The 24,465-nt window shown below is 54.7% G+C and overlaps 1 protein-coding gene across 5 annotated transcripts; it reads right to left on the bottom strand.

Annotated features, from left to right (window-relative positions):
- Positions 1-2,436: 2,436 nt before the first annotated feature.
- Positions 2,437-24,096, bottom strand: LHX9 (LIM homeobox 9). 5 transcript variants are annotated; one of them, XM_087828928.1, is made up of 8 exons: positions 23,954-24,096; positions 23,132-23,235; positions 22,841-22,917; positions 18,034-18,152; positions 16,025-16,227; positions 14,705-15,060; positions 8,232-8,434; positions 4,273-6,916 (listed from the first exon to the last, which is right to left on the bottom strand). In XM_087828928.1, exons 3-8 carry the CDS (start codon positions 22,866-22,868, stop codon positions 6,650-6,652), a joined length of 1,176 nt encoding a protein of 391 aa, XP_087685054.1. In that variant the 5' UTR covers positions 22,869-22,917; positions 23,132-23,235; positions 23,954-24,096; the 3' UTR covers positions 4,273-6,649. The 5 variants fall into 5 exon arrangements, with proteins under 5 accessions (XP_087685057.1, XP_087685054.1, XP_087685055.1 ...); XM_087828929.1 differs by lacking the exon at positions 23,954-24,096 and having other exon boundaries at positions 14,705-15,057; positions 23,132-23,402; XM_087828930.1 differs by lacking the exons at positions 22,841-22,917; positions 23,132-23,235; positions 23,954-24,096 and adding an exon at positions 18,478-18,838.
- Between the last annotated feature and the right edge of the window lie 369 nt (positions 24,097-24,465).

The raw sequence follows: 24,465 nt of genomic DNA, 5'->3' as shown, positions 1-24,465 counted from the left end.
TTCCTGGAAGGAAAGTGGTGTTGGTCGATCGTGTGATGGGAACAGCACTGAGAGTTTTCACTATATTTTCCTTCTGGAAAAAAAAATGCTCTTTCTGTGGAATCCAGGTGCTTCATGTTTCAGAAAGGGCCCTTATTCTACAGGGTTGAAGTTCACTGAATGATAAATATAACTTTAAGGGATGCCACAGTGCAGGCGGGGAGCCCTTAGCGATGCTGCTTTGCAAACGGGAGAGGGAGAGGCCGGTTAAGTCACACCAGCCTCACCTTTGGGTTTCTTCATCTTTGTGTATTTGTCACAAATCACCGTTTAAATACCCCTTGAGGTTCGCATTTTCTGGCTCCCGGGAAAAAGTACAGAAAACAATATATTCATACATAATACGAGGCCATGGAGACTTGAGCGTCTTGTTTGTAGCAAATTTTATTTTCACATTAGCACAGAATTTACCCAGTCGCTCTTCAGATTAATTTATAAGATCATGCAAGATGTAAACACGAAGCTCCACAGGGGGGAAAAATGTTCCTGGCGATCCTAAACGCGAGGGGAAAGTGCGCAGAAACGCACGTCCGGAACTTTCCACATGATGGCAGATACCTGGACCTTTATTCTTGCCCAATGTCTGTTATTTCGGCACAAGATAAATGTAGTGCAAAGAAGCCAGAATGAATTCTCCCAGGGAAGAAAATGTGTGGCTGTGATGCAGGAGAAGGGGGGGATTTACTATGTTAATATTCACAAAGAAATGTTGGAAGGAGGGAGTGATGTTAGATAAAAATATCCATCTTTCATACAGTTAAAAAAGAAATTCAATTGTGGTTACCTTGCTCCTTGCATCATATATCATCGATGTTTCCTTGACTACCATGCACAGGTCTGAGCCTGTGTGGTTTTTGCTATGCAAACAGTTGGGGGGGGAGGAAATGTCCCCACAGGGCCCCTATTCAAAATAGTATAGTGACTTAGAATTAGAATTTATTTTGAAAATTAGGTCTGTAGTAATATTCTGAGAAACAGCACTCTAAGGGCAGAATAGGTAGGTGAAAAATGTTTCCAAGTCAATGGCACCCCCCCCAAAAAATAAGTAAATAACTTCCTATTTTGACTTTGGCCGTCGAGCCAAGAACTGTGGTTTTTGCATCGGAGGGTTTTTATTTACTTAAATATTCAGAGTCGGTTCCCAATTACTAAAAATATAAACTGGATCCAAAAGGCCAATCCAGAGTTTATCCAGACGTGTGGTTTCAAGGAAAATACCTCGTTTCTTCAATTGGGACTAAGTCCCAGTGTCCTCATTTAACCCCGGGCGTCTGGGACCAGGGAAAGTTCACAAACTCTGCATATAGAGCTTCCTCTGTTCCCAGCATAGTGACAATTAAATAAGCAAACTCCGCACACAGTGAGGTGTTTATATGGATCTTTCATAATAGCGGGATCACCCACAGGCGTTTCCTTCAGAGCCCAGGATGCCCGACGGCTCGTTTCCATCCCAGGGTGTCCCCCTCTGACACCTCCCACGGGACACCCTGCCAGCCACCGGGACCGGGAGCGAGATGGCACTTCCATGTGGCTTGGGGACGGCTGGGACCCCAAGGAGAGGCTATGGCGAAGGCTCCCCGGGGTGTTGTCACGGAAAGCCACCTTTCCCTGGGTGACCAAGAACCACCGCGGTCTTAGAAGCGTTTGCTTTGGGCGCTTTATTGGGGAGTTTTATGCCTGTTTGGGGTCCGAGAAAACCCGCCTGCTCTGTACGTTGGTGTGAAGGTGGCTACGAAACCAAAGCGATTTCTTTTATTTTTTTGCCCAAGATCAATTTGCCAGAAGTTAGACTAAGCCGGGCCTCCGGGAGGCAGGAGCTGTGAAAACGCGGCGCCCCAATTTCTACCAAGGAGCCCCCCAGCCTTGGCCCGGGGACAAGGCCGAAGCAGGCAGCCTTGGGCTCTGCCACCTGCTCTGAGCTCTTGACACGCACACGATGAGCGCTGGGTCCTTTCGCTTTTTAAAAATGTGCCCATTTCGAATTCATATTTTTTTTTCAGGTGTCCACTTTTCAGGGAGGTCCTTTCCCTTCGGTCGCTTCCCGCATGTCACACACCAGACAAATACCCGACGGTCTGTGGGACCAAGCGAGGTTCCAAAATATGTCTAAACAAAACTGCCACCGGCGACAGAAGCCCGGGGAGTCCAACCCGCTGGCTGGGAACGTGCTGGAAAATCTATTTGAGTTGCTAACACCACGGCCGGACTTCCGATGAGGCATAAACTTTGGGGTAACCGGCAGAGCGGCACGCTTCGGGGTCACTCAGAGCAGCCAGCTTGCCGTGGCGTGTTTCCCGTGGCTGTTGTTTTGTTATCAGTGACTTGCTCTCTCATTTTTTTTCTTCTTGGGTTTTTTGACTATTCGGGAAGTGAAAGCATTTAAGAAAACATTCCAAGTTCTGAGAGTACATGTCAGTGAAATATTTAATGTCTGTCATTCATAAAAGTTACATCATTTACATAGGGTTCATTTGTATATAATAAAAATTCATCATCATGAAAAACCTTCTGGCAAGTTATATGCTAACTCGTGTAACATCTGCTTTGGATACACAGCTAAATAGGAATCGTTAAAAAATCCTTTCTTGAAATATTCCCTTTAACAATTAAAAACACAAAACACCTCGTTCCTAAAGACGTGTTTCTCTTTCCACTTGCTCTTTTATTCGTAAAGTCATCGGTCATTGGAACCCGGCAAAGCGCGGGCCTTGGCAGAGTTCAGGATATATTTGTGTCCTTGGGTCAATTTGCTCATTGCATAGCGAACGTGTAAACTTACAGAGGGTCTGTGACTTTCCCCCTAATCATCTAAAAAAAGTTGCATAACTTTTACGCGGTTTATTCTAAGTTTATTTTTGTTGTAATTAGGGTTCTCCTTGTTTTTATTACTTTTATTTTTATTTGTAATACATTTCAACGGATACAATAAGAAGTCGTGAAAAGTTCAAAACCAAGGAAGCAACTGTATCCCGGAATCCAACCTCCTACGGCCAACAAGCCGGAAAAGCATCGCGCTGGCCCTCAAGGCCGCGTCCAAAATCAACTTCAACGGTGTGTCTTTAACATAAAGTTAACTATGCTTGCATCGAACGAAATGTTTATTCATGAAAGCTATTTATCATACAAGGAACAGCAAAGAGGAGTCGTCACACAGAGATGCACACTGGGAGTGACAGGCGCGGAGGTGCATGCAGAGTCCTGTTGCGAAAGGAAGGAAGAAAACATGATACTAAAATCACGGGGGTCTGATCCCTATGCTCTCCGGGGGGCCGCGGCTTGGCTCTGAATTTACAACTGGAAGATGCCACGAACGGGGAGGACCAATAATACACATTAGCAAGCAGGTGAGATGAAGGTTTGGGACGTAACGACTACTGTGCTTGATAAATGTGTGGGCTTCGTTTTTTTTTCCAGTAATAATTTTGCTTTGAATGTGGGGTGGGCACATTGCGGCCCGGTTGCTCTGTCTAGACACGGTTTATCTCGTTTGGTTTTAAGCCACATAATGTTAAGCCTCCGTTTGTGTGAGACGCCATAAAGAACAGAGTTGTTGCCAACGATCAGTAAATGACATTTAAGTCTCTCTCGCTCGCTCTTTTTTTGTGTCTTTTTTGGCTCAATGGATTTTAAGATTGTGTGGTTATCATGACCTAATATTGTCTTTGTCTTCACTGCTGTGGATATCCGATCAAACTTTCCCCTTCTTTTAATACTTTAGGGAATTTTCAAACGTCGGGATGTTTGGCTGTAATGCCCCAAGATTTGTTCTCCCTGAAAAAAATCATAGTGACAATTTATTAACTACAGAGCAACTCGGCTTGCAGGGGTCTGCAATCTCTATTTAGGTTTACAAATATCCACTGGTGCTCAAGAGACCTCACATTAAATCTTAATCATACTTAAGGTTTCTTTTCATGCAAATACTTTATCTGTTCTCTCTCTCTCTTTTTTTTTTTTTTTAAATTCTAAAATTTGGGCTGAGTCAAATCCATGGGGCATTACTTTTATTCTAAGAAAATAGACCTAAAGGCAACTCTAGGTTGAATTACATAGCCTAGGCGATGGTGTGGACATTTCAAATGAATCAGAAGTTTGGAAATCTCAAAGCTATCTGTATGTTTGAATATTTAAAAATTTTTTTGTATTACCCTTTTAATAGCTTTTACATATAGATAATTGGAAGCACACTGGTCCAGTTAAACCTTAAATAAAACTGCTGGGAAATAAAACTCCTTAGATTCAAAATGGTTTATTCACACAAATTTAATAGGATAAATCACAATTGTTTGGTCCATAAATATTTAGGGGGAAATAGTTTCTATACAATGCATTTATCAATAAACAAAGAAACATGGACAGTTTTGCTAGACCACTTACTGTACTATAATCACGAAGCTCAATATATAAGATTATTGAATTTATCAACTATATTTGAAAGAGTGCACACCGCTTTCTATGACAGGTTCGTCCCTCTAACAGGATACACCATAAAAAGAGTTTCAGAAATAAGAGGTAAAACAGTACAAAACTAGTGAGGTGTCAAAGGGCTTAAAACAGTTAATTTAACAAACAACACGTATTATATCCTGATTTTTTCACAAACTTACTTCCAAGTTAGATCATAAGGCACGTAGGAGAACTGAGTTATAATCCGTCTACTTAATAAAGTAGATCTATATAGTACCATATATTGTTCTGTCAAAGAACAAAATTTATAAGTATCAATATTTTACCTGTATAAGTGTATTAGTAAGATCTCAGCCTTATCAAGGTTTGGTCTGGTTAGTGGTAAATGCCCAAAATGTAAGAGAAATATGAAAAGTCGAGATTGGAGCTCCATAGAAGATGATAACTACACTTGCTAAATATATAATGTCGATCACACTTTTCTTCTGTTACAGTGTTAACTTCTCTTCCATCATCATTTCTTTATTTTTTTAAAAAATAAGCTACTTTCTGTGCTAATTTTCTAAAGACCCTGAGCAAAAAGTTACAATAATGCACTTTAATATGGGCAGTGAACCGTTAATACGCAACCACACGTCTATACAGCCAGAAGGACACCTTGAAAATCGATTAAATAGCCACTTTGACCACCAGCGGAGATCTTAGGGGTCCGGAGAGTAAAGAATATGTGCAAAGTTATTCTTAACCATCCACTAAAGCAAGACATAGATCTTGACTTCTTTATTTTATTTTTGTTAGGAAATCCACGTTCTAATTGGTAGTTAACTACAAACGGAAGCATAGGGATGAACATTCACCACTGCCCAGACCGTTACGATTTCAGCTTAAATTAAAAGGGGGAGAAAAATGCTACTGTAAACTAGGAAATATATTCAGATCAGCATCCACGAGGCCTCTGAGTTTATCTACGTGAAGACGAATGACTTTGAATCTCTAATGTCAGAAAAGGGGTTTTTTCTGATAAATAAATCAACCTGTGCCAAAGCAAAAAAAAAAAATTAAAAAAAAAAGGCAAACCCAAACCAAAAGAATTCTCATTGTTGGTATTTGTCCACTAAGTTGTTTTGTGGGTTTTTAAAAAACATTATTGATGTAAAATGCCAGACACAACATCATGGTACTGCGGAAGCCAATCAATAAATTATGCTGATTTTTTCAACTTCTTAAAAAATTACATTTTGCTTACTTCCACATTCCCTGGGGGGGGAAAAATAATTTAGAAAGAATGGTTTTACAAGTACCATTTTGAAGGTTAAATGTGTAGGATTTCAAATCCTATCTGGAGTTTCCTGGCTGCGCGGGGGGTTAAGCATTGCTCAAATGCGGAGAAGCCAGCGATGCGGGTTCCGCGGGGACGTCCATCCCTAAGAATGGAGGATGACAGTCCTGGGACAGACGGCTGACCTCATAAATAGTCAATCTTCCGTGTTGGAGCTGCTACAGTGAGTGCGTCTGTTTAATCATATTTCTCATTTGTAAAAAAAAAAAAAAAAAAAAGGGAACCACCAAAACATTTTTTCAGTTAAAAAATTTTTTAAATATGAAGTTTCCAAATTCCATACGCATACATACAGTTGCAAGATTGAATAACGAGCTTTACTTGACTCTCTGGTCCTTTACTAACCTCATCATTTAAGTGGGACTATGATTATTTGCCCATCAGAAAACCACTCTCTTCCCCCCCCTTTTCGAGATTCCGGAAATAAGTAACATACAATTTTAAGAGGCACTTAGATGAGTCAAAAACTCCCCTTGACCGACTGAAATCTCTAATTTTTTCCCAAAAAAATAAAAATAATAATAATAATAAAAATCCAAATGCACTTTGTAGACCAAAAAAAAATAATAGTAATAAAAAAAAAACCACACTTTGTAAAGGAGACCATACTGTAAACCCATTCGCCAAGTGGCTGCAGATGCTACACACCAAGCTGTTTTTATTTCCCAAATATCTTGCAGGTTAGGAGGGGACGGTAAAAAAAAAAAAAAAAAAACACAAAAAAAAACAAAAACAAAAAACCACACAAAAAAAAAACAAAAAACAGGGGGAGGGGGGTGTCTTGTAAATAATAAAATAATAATAATTAGAGTAGGAGGAAGCATTCATTGTGTATATAAAAAAAAAAAAAACACCCCACCAATGTTAGAAAAGGTTCGTTAAGGTCGTTTGCGAGGGGCTCGCGGGCTCGCGGCTGTCCACGTTAGCGGCCACGGCGGCCACGGCGGCCACCACGGCCCCCGAGGGGTTGGTCAGGTCTGTGAGGGTGGTCGGCGCGCCGGGCGGGGAGCGTGCGCCGCTGTCCGCCGAGGGCGCGGCTGCGAGCGACGGGCCTTCAGCTTTATCCATACCCCCCGTCTCCTGCCGCAAAAGGTTCCTTCTGAATTTGGCTCGTGCGTTTTGGAACCAAACCTGCAAACCAATCCCAATGGATCTCTTTACCGATGCTTAGTGGGGTGCATACGTCCCTCTTTTCTAAATACGGGGCGTCTCCAAAAACAATGTACGCGCACACTCGCGCCGGCAGCCGGCCAGCTCCCCGCGGGCAGCGAAAGGCGTTGGCAGAAACTCTGCCTTTCTTGAGAGTGTGTGCGTACATGTGGGGGGACACCCTATATAATTAGGATTAGATCATTATAATTATAGAATTTTTCGTGGGAGAGAAGGGCCTTTCCTTTTTTGCTGTTTGGTTGTATGTGGGGTTTTGTTTGTTTGTTTGTTTGCTTTTTTTAACAGACTCGTTCAAGCAATACTATAGGTATTCTATCAACTGCACATATTCCCCCCCCCCCCCAATAAACAGGAGCCAACCAGGACACATGACACCATGGAGACCAAGGCACGGCGAGAAAGGCCGGAAAATACACCCTGATTCATCAACCCCCGTCTTTTGAGAATGAGAAGAGGGGGCCCCTGAAAGTCTCTCTACTCACGCCTACGAAATGAGCATCATTCGTACAGATTTCAGGCCGTTCCTGAGTCTGACCCATGGTAGGTGCACTCTTGGCGCAGGAAATACGTCCCTGGGCCACCAGACCCCACACAGCCCAGCGCTGGTCGGTGGGATTTCAAACGCCTGCCCTTTGTCCCTGAGGAGCGCAGGAGGGCCGCAGGGCAGTCCCCTCAGCCCCGTCCTTGCACTAGGTGGACGGTCTCACCAGGCTGAGTTCGGGGAAGCAGCTGGACAAGCCAGCCGGCCTGAGCCCCCCAGTGCTGGGTTTCTAAATGGGGTGGCTTCAGATGGGAAAAGACCTGCTCCAGCTGGTTGCTGAGACCCTCGCCATACTGGGGGTGTTGGGAAAAAAAAAAAAAAAGGGTGGCCCTGAACCTGGAAGGTCACAGCAGGTGAGTGAGCTGCCAAGAGTTTGCTGCCAAGACAGCCGGGCAGGTCTCCCACAGGACTGTGCAGGGCGCCCGACGGGAAAGGAGCCCCCGAAAGGCACAGCTGGTGCAGAAAACGCCCCGAAGGCCTGCAGACCAGGGAGGCAGCTGCGCTCCCCGGCTCGGAGGACCCCTCTCCCCGTCTCTGGGGAGAGGGGTGGCTGCATTTTTTTTAAAAGATCCTGGCTGTCTCTTGGGGCCCCTTCCCGGGAGCATCACCAAGGTGAGCCCCTGAGCGGCCCAGGAGCCGTGGGCATCGTGGGCATGGCCCCAGCAGGGGAGAGAGCTCCTTTCCCTGGCGAGGGGGAGGGAGGCGTGTGCGCGGCGACCGGCGGAACCTTCTTACCTGCAAGACTCTCTTGGTGAGGCCGGTCTTCTGAGCGAGCTGCTTGAGGTCCTTGGCGTCGGGGTTGTGGTTGATGGCGAAGTAGGACTTCATGGTCCGCAGCTGGTGGTGCTTGAAGGAGGTGCGCATGCGCTTGGTCTTCTGGGAGGGCGGGTAGGGCTGCTGGTCGCGGTCCAGGTGGTCCGCCTCGTTCTCGTTGCAACCTGGAGGGGGGACAGGCCGAGGGCCAGGCTCAGTGGGGACCCCCGAGCGGGCCGGGGGGCGCTGCTGATCGGCAGCTGCACTGGGCGGGGCTGGCTACCCTCCAGGCCACAGGAGGGGGGTCCCTCGCCAAAGTCAGCCCGAGTGGCCGGTTAAGGTGGGCGCAACCGAAGTTTCCGTCCCAGGAAAATATCACGTGCGTCTCCCCTCTTGCTCAGCGGTTGCTAGGAAAGCGAGAGGAGTAGCAGCCAGTATGGAAGAGAGAGAAATCTCCAAAAGAGAAATGTGTTTTCTAATGTGTTTACGTGCATCAGCAACCACCCCTCCCCACGTTTTGTCTGTATTTGTGCCATGAGACCCACTCTCAGAAGCGATCTTTTTGTCACGAGGGCTCAGCAAGCCGCTCCTTTCAACTCTCTCCAGTCTGAGGGCTTCCGAGAGCTCACCAGCTAAGTCCTGTTCCACTTGCAGCCTTTTCTGAACTTCCTACAACCATCTCCATCAGGGCAAAGTTAGAAAGTGCCCGGAGAAGGGGGGGGGGGGGGAGTTACACAATAAAAATGCGTAGGTCTCTTATGTAATCAGAAGAATATTATTTTTGACGCCTTCTTGCTATAAGTGGTTAACATACAGAGCTATGCCAGGCAGCGAACAGTTTTTTCCTTGGAGTTGTTTTAAGAGGTATTTCTGGGAGGGAATGAGCCCAGGCTTGTCTCCTCTGGGCCCATGCCTGCAGGCAGCAAAGCTCACAGCCATGGAGGGCGCTCATTTCTAGACTCAGATCTTGGCCCCCGTTGCTCTGGATGGTGTGAGAGGGACTTGAGCTGTGCCCCGACTGGCCTGGCACCAAGTGGGTGGCATCTCCCCTCTCCTGGCAAAGCCCTCCTGAGGGCCAAACAGCCCAGCCTCTGAAACCAGCCTGAAAGCCATTACCTCTGGGATATAAAGCCGTGGATTTAAAAGATCATTTCCAATAACCTACTAGCTCCACACAGTAAATATGATTACAGAACGCAAATATCTTGCTAAATATTTACTGGTTCGGCCAACTTTGCAACTTAAAGGGCATGGCAACTGTTTTTTCTGTAAACCTTATTTCAGATATTTGTCTGATGTATATTCTGATCAGCCCGAATTTTAGTGCATTCTAATAGAATATTTAAAATCAACCCAATCGCCCAGGCGGGTGTGGCTCAGCGGTTGAGTATCGGCCTAGGATCCAGGAGATTGAGGTTCGATTCCAGGTCAGGGCACATACCCGGGTTACAGGCTCGATCCCCAGTCGGGGGCGTGCAGGAGGCAGCCGATCAGTGACGACTCTCTCATCGTGGATGTTTCTCTCTCCCTCTCCCTTCCTCTCTCTGAAATCAATAAAGATATTTTTTTTTAAAAAAATAAAATCAACCTGATATGTCACTGGGGGTTGAGGGGAGGGAAGAAACTTGAATGTTGAAGGAAGTGAGGCATCTCTTAATATTAACCCTTCCATTCTGCTCGGTAAAATATTATTGCCTTCTATGCTCTGGTTAGAATTACTTTGTAAAAAATATTTTCAGTAAATCTGCATATATAGGGTGTCGAAAAAAACGTATACATACTTTGAAGAAATATTAATTCCAATGGTTACATCTGAAAAGAAAGAAACATCAATTGAGCTATCAGTGTTTAGGCGTGTACACATTTTTTTGGTTCACCTGCGTACAGAAACACAGTAGTTTAGTAGAATCCCATCAAAGGGTCAGTCACATCACGAAATGCATTTAACAAGAAATTCTTCCTGATGCAACAAGACTGGGCCTGACCTAATGTCTCCTTTGTTTATATTTCCATAAGAAACATAAATAGGAGGGTACTCCTGGCTCACTGACCTTTGAAAGGTGAGTTCACCTTTGAGGCTCCAGAGCAGGTGAATTCATTGACCTTTGAAAGGTGAGTTCACCTTTGAGGCTCCAGAGCAGGTGAATTCATTGCCCTTTGACAGGTGAATTCACCGTTGAGGCTCCAGAGCAGGTGAATTCACTGACCTTTGAAAGGTGAGTTCACCCTTGAGGCGCCTAAGTCAAGCACACCACCACCAGGAGCTCAACAAGCCTGCAATGAAGACTTTGCATGTTTAATCGTCAATAAAACTATCTGTGACTATTAATGCAAAACCAAGTCAACCTGAAATGCAATCTTAGATACGTACATCCAAATGTTGAGCACAGGCCCTTTAAGCCCCACCAACAAGGGTAACGTACGCCCAGAGAGAAGACAGAGAAGATACTTTGAATTTTACCCTATTTCAGCCCAGTGGGGATATGTCAAGTTCAAATATCCAACCGAATTGCACTTTTATACCCTCCAGTGGATGAAACAGCATCTTATGACCCACCATAAAGCCGTGCTTATCTCCAGTTAACTGAGCTATATTTCACAGCCAGATTATAAATGTACCCACAGCGAAATGGCCAAAGAGGCACACCTTGCTCACTGCAGGCTTCTTCCAGTAAGATCTCCTCCCCAGCACAGACACCGCGTCTCTTTTCCTGAACAGCACGTTAAATGGAATATCACGCTTGGGATAGTAGACTTGTGTTTAACGATCCCCTCAGCCATCCCCCTCCCCAAAGTCCTATTTCTTAGAAATGAGTTTGATTCCTAACCTAGCTGCACGCTCATTAGCCTTTAAAATGAAGTCTGTGAGAAAAAAAAAAAATAATTATAGGAAGTTTTGATAAAATTGCTCCCCCGAATATGCATTCTATTTCCATTATCGGTGAGTTTTTAATCGGCCGGGAATTTCAGTGCATTGAACAAAGCGGCAGGGCTTGTCTGCACGCAGAATACAATCCCGCGTGTAAGGGGACGGTGGGCACGTCGCTGAACAGATAGGACCGTACGTGATTCTCCGCAGCTGCGCTGTCACTTGCGTTGCTCAGCTTAATAGAGCGATCTAGTTCACCCGCGGAGCAACGCGCCCCGTCACCCTAAATGACTAGTGTGTAACTGCAGACGCATTATGTAAACTTGCCGGTGATTGTGTGTCCCCTGGGTCCCCTTCTAAAGCCGCAGGGCTTCCCCCCTCTGATTTATGAGATGAAATGATAACTCTCTTAAAACTGTCTTAACCGTACGCCTCCAAGTACGCGTCCGGCGCCACGCCGTTCATGGGAAGATCGAACCATTTCATTTTGCAGGCGCTTAGGAAACGGTCACCGAGACTTGCAGCGAGTTTTGAAGGAACCTCTCTGAGACGTAACCGATCCCTGAGAGGCCACTAGGGGTCAGTGCCCGGCTGAGCGAACAGCTACCAGGAGCTTCCGAAACTGGGAAGCAAAGAAAGAACCTAAAGAAAGGAGATTTTTTCAGAGGTGGCAACAATTTCGTCTCTCGGTTAACGCTAAAGTACCCAAACAAGGGCTGCCTGACCACATCGTTTCACCCCTGGGTGTTTTTTTTTTATTTCAATCCGGCATTCCAAATACATTGTCCGTTTCTCTTTCTAAAACACCTTTCTATTTGCACAGAAACAGAACTAAATTGGGAACGTTCTCGCTAAAAGGCACTTGCCCTATGTCAAGCTCTGACTGATCTTTGCCGAGTTCCACATCTTCCCTGGAAGTCCTCGGGTCATAAACATATTTCGGGCACATGTTTTTGAAAATGGGTCAACGCACAGATTATATTCGTTTGGTATCGACGTTACCCTTCCCAAGACTAGCTCGCGTTGAAGCGGAGGGGGCAACGGAAGGCCCGAGGAAAACCAAAGAAAATGAGCTCAGACCGCGGGGCCATTTTATGTCCTGCCTTTTAACGTTTTTTTTTTAATTGGCCGAAGCCATTTCTTTTGTGAGTTTTATAACAAACAGACATTAGGCTCACAAACATTGTTTTATCGGTGGGTTGATTTTAAGTCAGGCATCTCTTGATAATTTTCACCTGATATTAAAGAAATATGTACTATTCGCTCGTATCTCTGGGGAAAGTCCGGGAAGGAGGGGACGGGTGAGTCAGGAGGCGTCTGGTCTAGTGATGTACCGACTCCTGGGGGTCAGGGAGGCCTCAGCAACTCCTTCCTCCTCACTGGCAAGGAAGCATCGGCTCTCCCAATAGTCTCCTAGCAGCACCAGTTTGCAAACTAAAGACCAACATGAAAGGAAATCGTCATTCTTTTAAAGAAATAAATTTGTACTCGCCGGTTCTCCTCGGAGCAGTAGGAGAAACAAAATTCCACTGTTCTTGGAGCTCCTCGGATATTTCTAACATAAAGTCAGATCCAAAGCAAAATCAGATTTAGCTAATTAGGTTATAATGAACAAGCGGAACGCCAGGCTCGCCTCCGCTTGGCAAGAAATACCCTTCACCCCTCTGGACTGTCCGGGAGCTCAGGGATTCCCTCCCTCCAAAGGGCTGTGGGTGACGCCTCTCCCCCTCTCCCTGTCTCTCCGTCTCCGTCTCCGTGTCTCTCTCTCTCTCTCTCTAATTAGGGCACTAGAGCCTCGGTGAGTGGCTCTGGATTCCGATGTCATCTTCTATTAAAGAACAGTTACTGCCCAGCCGGCCTTGCCCCGGAACTACGCATCTAAGGAGACCAAGTGAGCGCGCTGGGCAAAGTGGCCCCGAACCGGAGCCCTGGCCATAGCGCAGCGGGAAGGGCGCGAGGGCCCCGACCCTCCGGCGGGGGGTTGCAAAACCGGGGGCACCGGCCGCCCCGACACAAACCCGTGGGGGAGGGGGGGGCCTTGGCAAGCCGGGCGGCCCTTTTCCCTTCGCCCAGTGACCCTGGCGTGAAACCCCAGGGGCAACTGCAACTGCGCTGGGCTCCCCGATCCCCGCTCTCCTTGGAACGCGGCGCGCGGCCCAAATGGATGGGTTCCCTTCGGTTAAGTCAGAGAAGAGCCCGGAGAGAGTCGAGCAGGGGGCTGGGGGGAACCCCGTGCTCAGCGGGTCGAGCCCTGAAAACTCTGGGCTCCTCGGAGCAGGACTCTCGTCCCCACTCGCTCACTCTGCCGCGTGACCTTGAACGAACCACTTCTCTGGCCTGACACTGCTGGGCCAGAACTAAGATCAGGTGCCCCACCAGGCGCTCGGGGACTGCGAGAGAAAACGAGCGGGATCTGCCTGTGCCCTGGGATGTCCAAGCTCCCGCTGGCAGCTGGGTGCTCATGGGAACAGAGCAGGGTTGCCACAGTGAGGTCCCCAAGGTCCCTTCCAATAGAGTGGACCCCCCTAGCCTGAGTGTCCCTCGGCTGAGGTTCTGGGCAGGGAAGTCACATCCACAGGGCCAGTCCTTAGGTTCCCCCAAAGTCGTCTGGAACCCCTCTTCCCGGTGGCCGGGACTCACAAGAAGAGCTCCCATCCTTCTCAGAGTTAAGACTCTGGTCCTCCGGCCTGTCACCAACCTCACCTGGGGGTGGAGGGTGCGGCTGGCTACCAACAATAGGAGGTGGGTCAGGGAGAGAGGCTGATTCGGAGAGGTGTGTCCCTGAACAGCAGGAAAGAGAGAGGCTCTGTGACCCGGGCCTACGTTTTGTTTGTAATTAAAAGAGAAGGTTGGTACAGGATCCAAGGGCACCCTCGGGCACCACTAGGCCTCCTGAGTGGGCCTGAGCTGCAGGCTCGGTCCACCTCCCGGGGCCTGGACGTCTGTCCGGCTGGCGTATCACAAGGGAATGGGCTGGAAGGCCAGTGCCCTGACTCACAGAGGGGCAGCCCAGCCCGGCTCAACTGCAGACACCCATCGCCACCCCTCCCGCGGCTTTTCACCAACACCGGGGATTGGGTTTTTCAACACTCTTGCCAACTGTTTCCCTGATTAACTCTGGGCTGGTGACCACAGCCTCTGCCCCTCCAGGCAGACTGGGGTTAGGCCCTGAAGATTTTTTTTTTTTCCCCCTCTGTATTTAGAAAAACCGTCTCTCCGGGATCTATAATGTGGCCTCCACACAGTAATCGCCCTGGGGCTGTTTGGCTCCGAGTGGGAGCCAGAAACTAATGGGCTCGTTAACTAATGGGCAACCAGAGCTCGTGGACTTCGCCTGCTGGGGGACGTCACTGCAGCCCCCTGGTTATGAGTGTGTTTTTTGCCACAACCTCAATAAAGGTTCCTCTCCCCCCTCCCTCTCCCTCTAACGCCCCCTCCTCTCCCACTCTCCTTCCTTCTGTCCATCCGAGTGAGAGGAACCAGCAGCGAGAAGGGCCTCTTGCAACCAGACCTTGGACTGGACAGAGCCTGCCGATCCTCCCAGGGCGGCGGGGCCTGGGGGTGAAGGGTGGCCGTGGGGACCCACCTGAGCTGTAATTGACGATGTCCACTCCCAGCGCCGGGCTCTTTCGCTTCCGGGGCCGCCCCTTCTGCACGGTGCCGGTGCCGTTGAAATAAGGCAGGGCCAGGCCGCCGCCCTTGGCCGCCAGCTCCGTGTAGCTCAGCGGCGCTGGGTACTCTCCTTGCAAGAGCGTCTCGAAGTGGGCCCGACAGTACACCAGGCTGTCCTTCATGCCGAAATGGTCGCCCGTGGTCAGGGTCTTGTTGCAGGTGGAGCAGGTGAAGCAGCTCAGGTGGTAGACGGAGTCCCGCGCGCGCATGACCATCTCGGAGGCGGAGATGCCAAGGTGGCAGCGGGCACATCTCTGCACAGAGAACCTTCTGGAAGGAAACAGTGGAGTCAGGGCGCTGGCATCTCCCACGCGCGGGACACCCGGGGCTTGGTCGGCAGTGGCCCTGGCCTGAGATGGGAGGGCTCCGGGCGGAGAGGACGGGGCCCATTGGGCCATTAATCCTATTTGCTATTTGTCCTGTTCTGATGAACAGGTCGGAGAACCCTTACTTTAAAATCAGAAGAATCGGGCAACCGATCCCCGGCTTTCTTCTCTGTAAAATGGAAATATCTTTAGAAAATAATAACAAAAACCTCTGCTCTGGCTAACTCACAGCGTATGGAAAGAATATTAAATTGCAACGCGAGTCAAAACGTTTCGTCGATTGCAAAGCGGGTTCTTTTCTAACGGCCTCTCCGGCTGGGCTGGCCGAGCGGGGGTCCCCCTGCCCACCGCCTAGCTTCCCAGTCCGTGCGACGAGCCCCAAAAACTCGCCCGCCCGGCCGTCTGGAGCCTGGCGGCGGGTCCCCCCCAGCGGGGAACGGAACAGGGGACCGAGTGGCCTGGCTTTCGCCAAGGCAGTCCCTCCTTTTCGTGGTCATTTACACGGTCTCCCGCGCGCCCCTCGCCAAAACGCAACACCCCGCGGTCGCTGTCGGGGCCGCCCGTTCAGGTCTGAGGCACGGACCTGGCCCAGTTCGTAGCACACGGAAAAAAATCCGCCTTCGCCTCGAAGGACGGCGTCGCCTTCATTTCCTCTCCCGGATTTCCCCGGCTCCCTCCCCGGGCTGCGAGGCGCACGCTGGGGGTCCCCGAGGCTGCCGCAGACCCCGGGGTCCCCACCCACCCACCCTCACTGTCCGTCTCTGGGGGCTGCAGATTGAAGGCGTCCGCCGCGGACTTCCCTGGTCTCGGACCCATAACCGTTCCCCGAAGGGGCGAAGGTGGGGAGCCGAGCGGGCGCTCCCGGGTCGCCAGGTGTGCCGAGGCGCAGGGGACAGGGCCAGGAGTACCTGTAGTAATCCTCCTTGCAGTAAATGCTGCCGTCCTTGGCGAAGCAGGTGAGCTCGGACTCCAGGGCCAGTTTACATTCACAGCATTTCAGGCACCTCAGGTGCCACTGCTTGTCCACGGCCAGCAGGTAGTACCTGTCGGAGATCTTGCCCCCGCAGCCGGCGCACAGGGCGGGCTTCTCGGGGCTCAGCGGGGGCATGCCCTGCAAAGCAAGCAGGAGCGCGCTGACCAGGGCGCGGGCCACGGGACGCGGGATCCGGGCGGCCCAAGCCCCGCGCGCTCGGGGCGCAAGGCCAAGGGCGGAGGCCGCCCCGCCCGGCCGACGTCGCGGGGAGCCTTGGCTAAGGTCCCTTTGCGGGTCGCTCCCTTTCTGCGCTGCTCGCCTGAACTCCCCGGCGTCCTCCCGGGACTGGCCGGGCACCTCGAGCCTCGCTCATTTAAAAGGCCTAAAAGCGCCTGGGTTACAGTTCGGTGCCTGTTTCCAAACCCGAGCAATCACAGGATTAAACGTGTGGCTTTCAACCCACACAAGATAAAGCCACGGGAATTGTTAGTGGGGAGCGGAGAGGAGGTCTGAGTCAGCACCAGTTGTTTTTAAACGACCCTTACGACTCTGTTTCTCTAAATTCCTGTAAGCATGACTCGGAGCCGAGAGGCTTTTATACCTGAGCTCACAGTTCGGTCGACACTGTTCTGATGGAGGTATTTTGGGCAGAACTCGCTCCCCTGACAGGGTCCGGTTCCTGGTCAGGGTGGAAAGTGCCTGTTCCCGGGGAGGGCCCTGGGCCTGGTCCCCTCTGCACAGTCCGCCTGGCACACACGGACCCAGGACCGGAGACCTTTTGTCCTGAGAATCAATCCGTTTAGTGCCCAAAGCCAGCTTCCCGCCTGCGTCCCCGCTGAGGCCGGGGAAGCGGCCGCCGGATGAACCCAGCTCAGGGAAATTCGCGGGGCTGCTTTTGGTTTTGAAACAGGGTGACCGTTAACATTGGGGAGCAAAGGCTAACCTCTGGGCATATCCTTCAAGACCAGCAGAAACGGGTGGGGCTTTTCCGCGAAACCTGAGCGGGCCTGGAAAAGCAAAGTTTCGCCTTCCACTCGGACCAGGGGCGGGTGCTGAGTTCGTGTTTTCCGCATAGAAACACCCACCCACTCGGCTCCTCGGTGGACCCCAAAGAGGCTGCCCGGCCCAGGGCCCCTCTAAGCTACAGCGCTCAGCGGTTCGGTGCCTGAGGACCTAGCAGCTGGGCCGGCCAGTGGTCATTCCCTGACTTTGGTAGTTTTCTCCCCTCCGGTTCCTAAGCGGGAAGGAGCAGCTCAGAGATTATTTAACCGGTTTTCTTTAGGGAGCAGAGGAGCCTGCTGGTGTTATGAATGGTAGTGACCCTGACGCTGGGTCCCCCCGTTTCAGGTTAGCAGGTTCTCGCTGGGGCTAAGGGCCCGCTCCCCCCGGCTTTTTATTAGGTTTCCCTGAACACCCCAAGCGTCTGGCCGGGGAGCCCAGCGCAGCCCTGGCTCGCTTGAGCCGCCAGAGACCCCGAAAATCGCTGGGTTTGAGGGTGCGGGGCTCCGAGTGTCCAGGGAAGCAGAGGCGGCCCAGTCATCTCTAACGCGCCCCAAGGTCCCGTCCGCAGACCCGAGACCAGGGCTCCCCGGCTCCGCGTGGCCCTGGCGCGTGGGCCGCGCGCGCGGTCAGCCCACCGGCCACGGTCCTGTCCGGGGAGGCGCCCGGGGCCAGCGGGCACCCGAGCCTGCGGTCTGCAGCCCGGGACGTGCCCATCCTCTCGCGCCCCGAGCCCCTGCGCTCCCGGGGACAGCGGCGGCCGGCCGAGGGCGGCGGGCGCGCGGTAGAAGCATCTCAAGGCGGAGAAAGGCGGGCGCCGGGCCCCCCGACAGGCTGACCGCAGAAAGCCCACCCGCCAGCCGGGGCGGTCTCCGCACGACCCGCCGCGCTTCCCGGGCCGCGGGCACCGGGCTCCGGAGCGCGCAGGGCGCGGGGCCTCCTTACCGCGTCGCGGCCGTTGAGCTGCGCGCCTTTGGCCAGGCGGGCCTCGGTCTTGGATCTGCGCTCCATCTCCTCCATGATGCCTTGGATGTGGCCTCCGGAGATCCCGTGGAAGAGCATGGCTGGGGGGCGGAAGGGACACGCGTTGTCTTCTGCTCGGCACCCCACTATTTCCATATACGCGCGCCCGGGGCTCTCCGCTCATCCGAGGGAAGGCGCGGCGGGGACCGCGGAGGCTGCGGGCGCAGGAGCGCAGAGCCGCTCGGGGACCCAGGGCAGGAGGGACGGAGGGACGGAAGAGGCGGACGGAGCGGAAAGGGGGCTGCTCGGTGAGGAAAGCGGGGGTGGGGGGGAGAGGAAAGGAAAAGCCGCGGCGGCCCCCCCTCGAAGATGTGCTGAAAACAAACACACTCGGGCGGAGGGGAGGGAGGCGGAGGCGATTCTTACGGCTCCGAGAGATCGAGTTACTGATGAGAAACAACTGCGAGCGAGGAAAACAAAGTCTGGTGCGGAAAGAAAACAGTTTTGAGCCGAGGGAAAGAAGCGCTCCGTTCAGCGGGCCCTGGCGGCCCGCGCGCGCCCGGTGCCGGTGGGTCGGGTTGGGGACTGCGCCCGCCTGACGGTGTCCAATTTGTTAAGAGACTAAAGCCAGCCCATTTCTGATAATTTAGTAGGAGGAGTTCTCTCCCCGGAGCTGCCACGGATTTTTATTCAGACAACAAAGACCTGTCATACTCCTCTCAACCCCCTGGTGATGGGCGAGCGGGGACAAACACGACCGAGGGGGGCCTGGGGGAGGCCGTGGGAGGGGGCAGTTACCTCCCCAGCGCGCGCGCGCGCCCTCACCCCCCCCCCCCACACACACCCCCTCCCAAGAGTTCCCGGCAATCGCGCTTTTAAGGAGCCCTCATGGCCCCTGCCCGGGCGCAGGGCGCAGGGCGCAGGGCGCAGAGCCGGCCTCCGCGGTCCAAGTCCGGGATCAGACCTCGGCTCAGGGCAAACAGAACACGGGCTCCAAACTTTGGGTTCCCTCCCGTGGACTTTCTGGTCCTCAGCTTTCTGGTCCCCAAAGAAGTAAAACATTGGAGAGCTAACCCTGTCCTCTGCGCCCCCCTTCCTCCTCTCACCCTTTTTAAGCAGGTCGCCTTACCTCCCAGAGGGGACCCTACAGCTACCGGGCGCTGGAGGGGCTGCCCCCTCACCCCCCAAGTGAGGAGTGGGATAGGAGAGGCTATGTTTCTAGAATTTACTTTTGGCAGAAAGATTTTCTGGGACAAATTAGCGTGGAAGATGGGAGCCGATCTGAGGGCAGGAGTGTGCGACTGGCCGCGTCCACGGAGTGGCTGGCGTCCCATCTCTTACCCAGCTCGGGTCTGAGGGACTACGGCTGGGGACTCTATAGTGTCCCCTTTGGAACTTGTCAATGTGGACAGCCACTCGGGACCCCCCTGAGCTGGGCGCAGGCCCTGCTGCTCGCCGTCCCCGCAGCCCTGGCCGGACAGGGGACCTGGGAAACCAGACACCTGGGCATTTAGGAGGGTGTGAAGGGGGGTCCTCGCTGTGGAGGAGGGGGAGGTGAGAGCTGACCGGGGGATCCAGGCCTGCTCCCCACAAGGGGCCCCACTGTTCTGTCTCCCCCTGGTCCCGGTAGTGGGGGCCCCTCCTCGGCCCTATTAAAAAGTGTCCACGGTCCTGGGAGACTGTCAATTCATCCAAACCAGCAGAAGTCCCCTGGCGGCTGGAAACTGGAGCAGCAGCGGGAACCAGCCCAGCCTGACCCAGAGAGGAGGGAGCGGGGGGCTCCCTGGCCCCCGCCTCCCTCTCGCCTGCCTGCGTCCCACTGGTCCCCACAGCCATCCTGGGAGCAAAGGGCTGTGCCCTCACACATCCTGGGCACCTCGGGGAGTCCCCTGATGGCAGACTCGCTTCCCTCTGCGGGAACAGCAGGGAACTGTGGCCAAATGTAGGAAATTGGGGGGACACAGAGGGAGGGAGGGAGGGAGGGAGGGAGGGAAGGAAGGAAGGAAGGAAGGAAGGAAGGAAGGAAGGAAGGAAGGAAGGAAGGAAGGAAGGAAGGAAGGAAGGAAGGAAGGAAGGGAGGGAGGAAGGGAGGAAGGGAGGAAGGGAGGAAGGGAGAAAGGAAGGAGGGAACCTTTGGTGCCGACAGAGCCTGACTTCCCATGGTAAACCATCACACTGGAGTCACCTCGACCATGACACCCAAGACCCCACGCTCCCCCTCGGTCTTTTCTCAGGGTCAGAAATCATGTCACATGCAGACTGGATGCTGTTGGGGTCCTGGGGGTGCCAGAATGCAGCTTATAAAACACAATTTCACACAAAAATGAAGCCAATTAAGGGGACCAGGCTGGAGACGGCCCCCCTTACTCACCCTGGCAGCTAAGGGACAGCAGGGCTGCTACCTGCTGTAAGTAATGTAATTAACCCCTTTGGACAGAAATCAATGCACTTTGCAAAGCCCCCTGCACCCGCCAAGGGCCCTGAGGAGGGGCCGGGGCAGCCCCCCTTTCAGGGACAGCAGGTCCCCTCCCAGAGGGGCCACCACCTCCCACAAGTCAGCGGCCAGATGGACTCAGGCCAAAGAGAGGAAAGTGGAAGGGTCTTGGAGAAGAGCATCGGTCCCTTCACCCGGGGCTCCAAGGACAGTCAGTGTGGGAGCTCAATCCAGGGCCCGCTTTCCCCCGTGTCTGGGCTGAACTCTTGCCCCGGCCTGGGCCAAATGGGGGTTTGGAATTCGGTTGGGCTGTTCTTGGATTTGGGGTTCTGCTCAGCAAACATAACCAAGATCCCCAAGAACACCGCTCTCCTCGGGTAGGAGATGAAAGCCTGGGGAGCCCGGGAAGGGCAAGTTTAACAAACAACTCCAGAGCGGGGGAGGGAAAAAAAGACTCCTTCAGGGATTCCTGGTTCCACACCTATTTGGAAATCCTCTATAGGGGTCTGGGCAGGGCAGGGCGCCTCCTGCACAGTCTCCGGCTTGATCCCAGCCACGCCAGCTTCTCCTCGTAAAAGTCGGTCATAATTTCCTGCCCCCCGTGGGGGTTGCTACTTCCCGTAAGGCAGCGGGGGGCCCGGGCCCCCGCAGCCGGCGCGGGAAGTGCGCCCAGGGCGAGGGGTGGGGCAGGGGCTGCGGGACCCTGGGAGGCCCTGGCGAGGTCTGCGGACATTGCGCCCCGATTCCTCCTCGCGCCCCCGGTTTAGAGGACGCCTCGAGCACCGTTGCGCGGCCTGGGCCGTCCTGACCTTCCGCCTGGGAGCCCCGGGACCTTCCCCAAGGGGGCTCCTCCCGCCGCCCCGCGCGCTAGTCTTCGTGGGGCTGCCTTCTCTCGCCTTTCACGCAATGGCCCCGAGTGCGCCCTAAAAGTCGTCTGCCCCGCCCGCGGCCCAGAAGATGAGCTCGAGTCCCCTCTCGGAACCCCAAACTCCATTCAGAGCAAAGGGGCCGACCCCTGGCCGAGCGCTGCGCTCCGCGCTGCTGGGCACACGCAACCCGCCCTTCGTTCGACTCCACCGGCCACGCACCCGGCTGCCGTGCGCGCGGCGGGACGGACTCCGCCGGGGCCCAGGAGCTGGACTGTGGGTTCAAGGCCCTCGATTCTCCGCCAGGACGACGGCGGCAACCTTGTCCCAGACTCGGCCCGAACCCCCCACAGGGAAGGAGAGGGGACGCGTGGCTTTACCCAGGGGCAGCGACCTGCATCTCTGGAGAGCGTACGCGGCTCAGGGTCTCCTGAGATCTGAGTTTTGGAGGCCAAGATCCTGGGCCTACGGGTTTGCCCTTAAAGGGCAGAGGTCACCTTTCCTCCTGACCCTATTAAGCTGGTCGAGAAGCCCCCTTGGTCTGTAAGGTTCAGTGTCCGGCTTTGGGCACTGTGGAGAGCGCCCCAGGGCTCAAGGACTCAGCGTCTTCCTGGGGGTGGGGGCGGCGCTCGGAGCGCGGCACCACCCAGCCCTGAGCTTGGGGCTGCGTTGGGCGGGTGACGGGGGCTGGGGGTGCGGGGGTGTCGTCGGGCCTTTTTCCAGTCTGTGGACAGAAGGATCTCTCTGTGCCCAACCTTCCCCACCAGGGAGGGTGGCACGTCCAGACTGGCGCGCCTCTGCCAGTCCCACGAGGAGGGACTCTCTCAGGACCGGATGGGATTAGGCCGGGGGCTCGGCTGTGGGGAGGGGAGCCCGGGCCACTAGCTCCGTGCGCCGCTGTCCACGCACCCTCTCTAGGGCCACAAAGCCCCGCCGGCCACCTGCTCCCTTCACACCACTTCCCTCTAGGGCCCCGGGTTCTGCTGCAAGGGCGCGGCCGCCAAGTCCAGGACAGCGCTTCTGACATCTGCGCCCCTGTACCTGACACCTCCGGCCGCTCCGGGAATAACGGGGCGGCCCGGCTGCGCGGGGACGCAGTGGACAAAAGTGATGCGGGGGAAGCCGGCTTCCACGGAGGCCCTGCTCCGGGGGAGAGCCTTCCTCCCGTCCCCCCACCCTTTTCCCGGACGACCCAGACGCAGCCCTCGCGCCACCCTGTGCGCTGCGCGCCGAGACCTCCGCGCGCACCTCCATCCCGCGGAGAGCCGGGCGTTCCGGAGAAAGGCCGAAGCGGGGAGAGTCCAGCCGAGGCTGTTTTAGAGCGTGCGCAGCGCCGGGTAATCTCTAAGACAAACACACACCCCTCTCCCCGCCACCCAGAGAAAGCGCGCACACGCGCCTGCCCACATGCACACTCACACACACGGTGTGCACGCCGGCCCGTCGAAAAGGACATTGGAAGCGAGCAGGACCCTGGCACGTCGCTCACCTGCCTCCAGAGCAGCGCCGTTCAGCATCCTGGAGCCAAAGGCGCGGATCGGCCGGGATGGAGGGACGGAGGCTGCCCTGCCGGGAAGAGCCGGGCGTCAGCGGGGCGCTGCGCTGGGTGGGGCGCGCGGCGGGCGCCTCCTCCCACCCGAGGTCGTTTGAACCTCTGCCCAGGGGGGACCTCAGGTGCCCAGCGGTCTGGCGTAGAGATGGGAGATGCCCGAGACCCCACCGTGCGTCCGGCCCTCCGCGCAAGCCCAGGGAAGGAAACTGCACCCCCACCGGGTCTCACCTTGGGGTCCAGACGTTCTCCCGAGCACCCGGTCCTCGGCGAGGGAGGGCGGGAGGCGGCGGCTGGAGGTGCTGGCCGGTCCCCAGGTCTCGCCGAGCGTCCCTCTGTTAATCCAAATAAATAAACCGTTGGATGGGAACCCCCCCCCCCCTCTCGCCTCACCTCCGGCCGCAGCTCCTCCACCTGTCTTTTATTTTCTGTTTATGCGTCCAGCTCGGGCGGGGGAGGAAGGGGGGTGGGCAGAGAGTCCCCCGGGCGGGCGCCCGGAGCCGCACTCCGAGGCTGCGTCCCGCCCTTCCAGCCTCTCGGCGATCCCGGGAGGTGTTAATGGGGGGCTCGCCGCTGCGGAACCTCATAAAACCCCAGCATCTTGAGGCTTGGGCGCCGCGGGGGGCCGGAGTCGGGCGGCGCGCCCTGGGCTCGCGTCCCCGGCCGGCCTCGGCCTTCAGCGAGCCTCCGCCCAGCAGATGCGCCCGGCGGGCGGCGCGGCCGGCGAGGGGCGGTGGCCGGAGCGCGGAGCTGGGCCGAGCCCCCGATCGCTCACCGCCATCCCCCGCCCCTCGGGCCCTTCCCTGCTCTCGGCGCTCCGGGCGGGGCGCGGGGACCCAGCACTTGGGGGTGCGCTCTGGGCTCTAGGGGGGCGTAGTCGGCGGGTCAGCTCGAGGACCGGAGTCTCTCTCCAGCGCGCCCTGGCCAGGAGGTGGGGATGGGTGCAGCCGACTCAAACTCTGGGAGACGAGCCTTGGGCGCGGCGGGGCGTGGGGAGGGAAGGGGGGCGGCGCAGACAGACTTACAGACCCAGGACCGGCGGGCTCCTGTTACCTGATCTCAGGTCCCCGAGGGGCCGCGTCGCCCCAGCAGCCCCGCGCGCAGTCGGGCCGCAGGGAAGCGGTCGGAACGCCGGGAAGCTGGGCCTCTGGCTGACGATTGAACTCACTCCGCAACCCGGAGCGCCCCGCGCGGCGGGAGATGTGGGGCGAGGGGTGGCCGGGAGGCCCCCGCGCCGCCGGGGCAGGGGGTGCGCGCGGCGAGATTGGCCGCTCCTGGACGCGGGCCCCGTGACGATGCCACACGCCCTTCCCGCCCCTCCCGGTGTCCCCACAGCCGCTCCTCCAGGGAGCCGTGGACTGGGGGCGCCTGCGAGCCGCGCGCGAAAACAGCGTGGGATGCGGGCCACGTGGGGCTGAGCGGCTCAGCAACACGGTTTAGGGGCGGGAGGGGACCCCGCAGGAGCCCCGAAGCCGAGCCTTCAGGCGCACTCTTCCCGCTTCCAATCCCCAGCGTAGCTCGAGGCACCCGGCCGGAGCGCTTCTCCCTCCCCTAGTTCACCTTCC

The sequence above is a fragment of the Miniopterus natalensis genome, chromosome 21 (genome assembly GCF_054644295.1).
Source record: "Miniopterus natalensis isolate mMinNat1 chromosome 21, mMinNat1.hap1, whole genome shotgun sequence".
Taxonomy (NCBI): domain Eukaryota; kingdom Metazoa; phylum Chordata; class Mammalia; order Chiroptera; family Miniopteridae; genus Miniopterus; species Miniopterus natalensis.
This window is presented reverse-complemented; position numbering and strand designations above follow the sequence as displayed.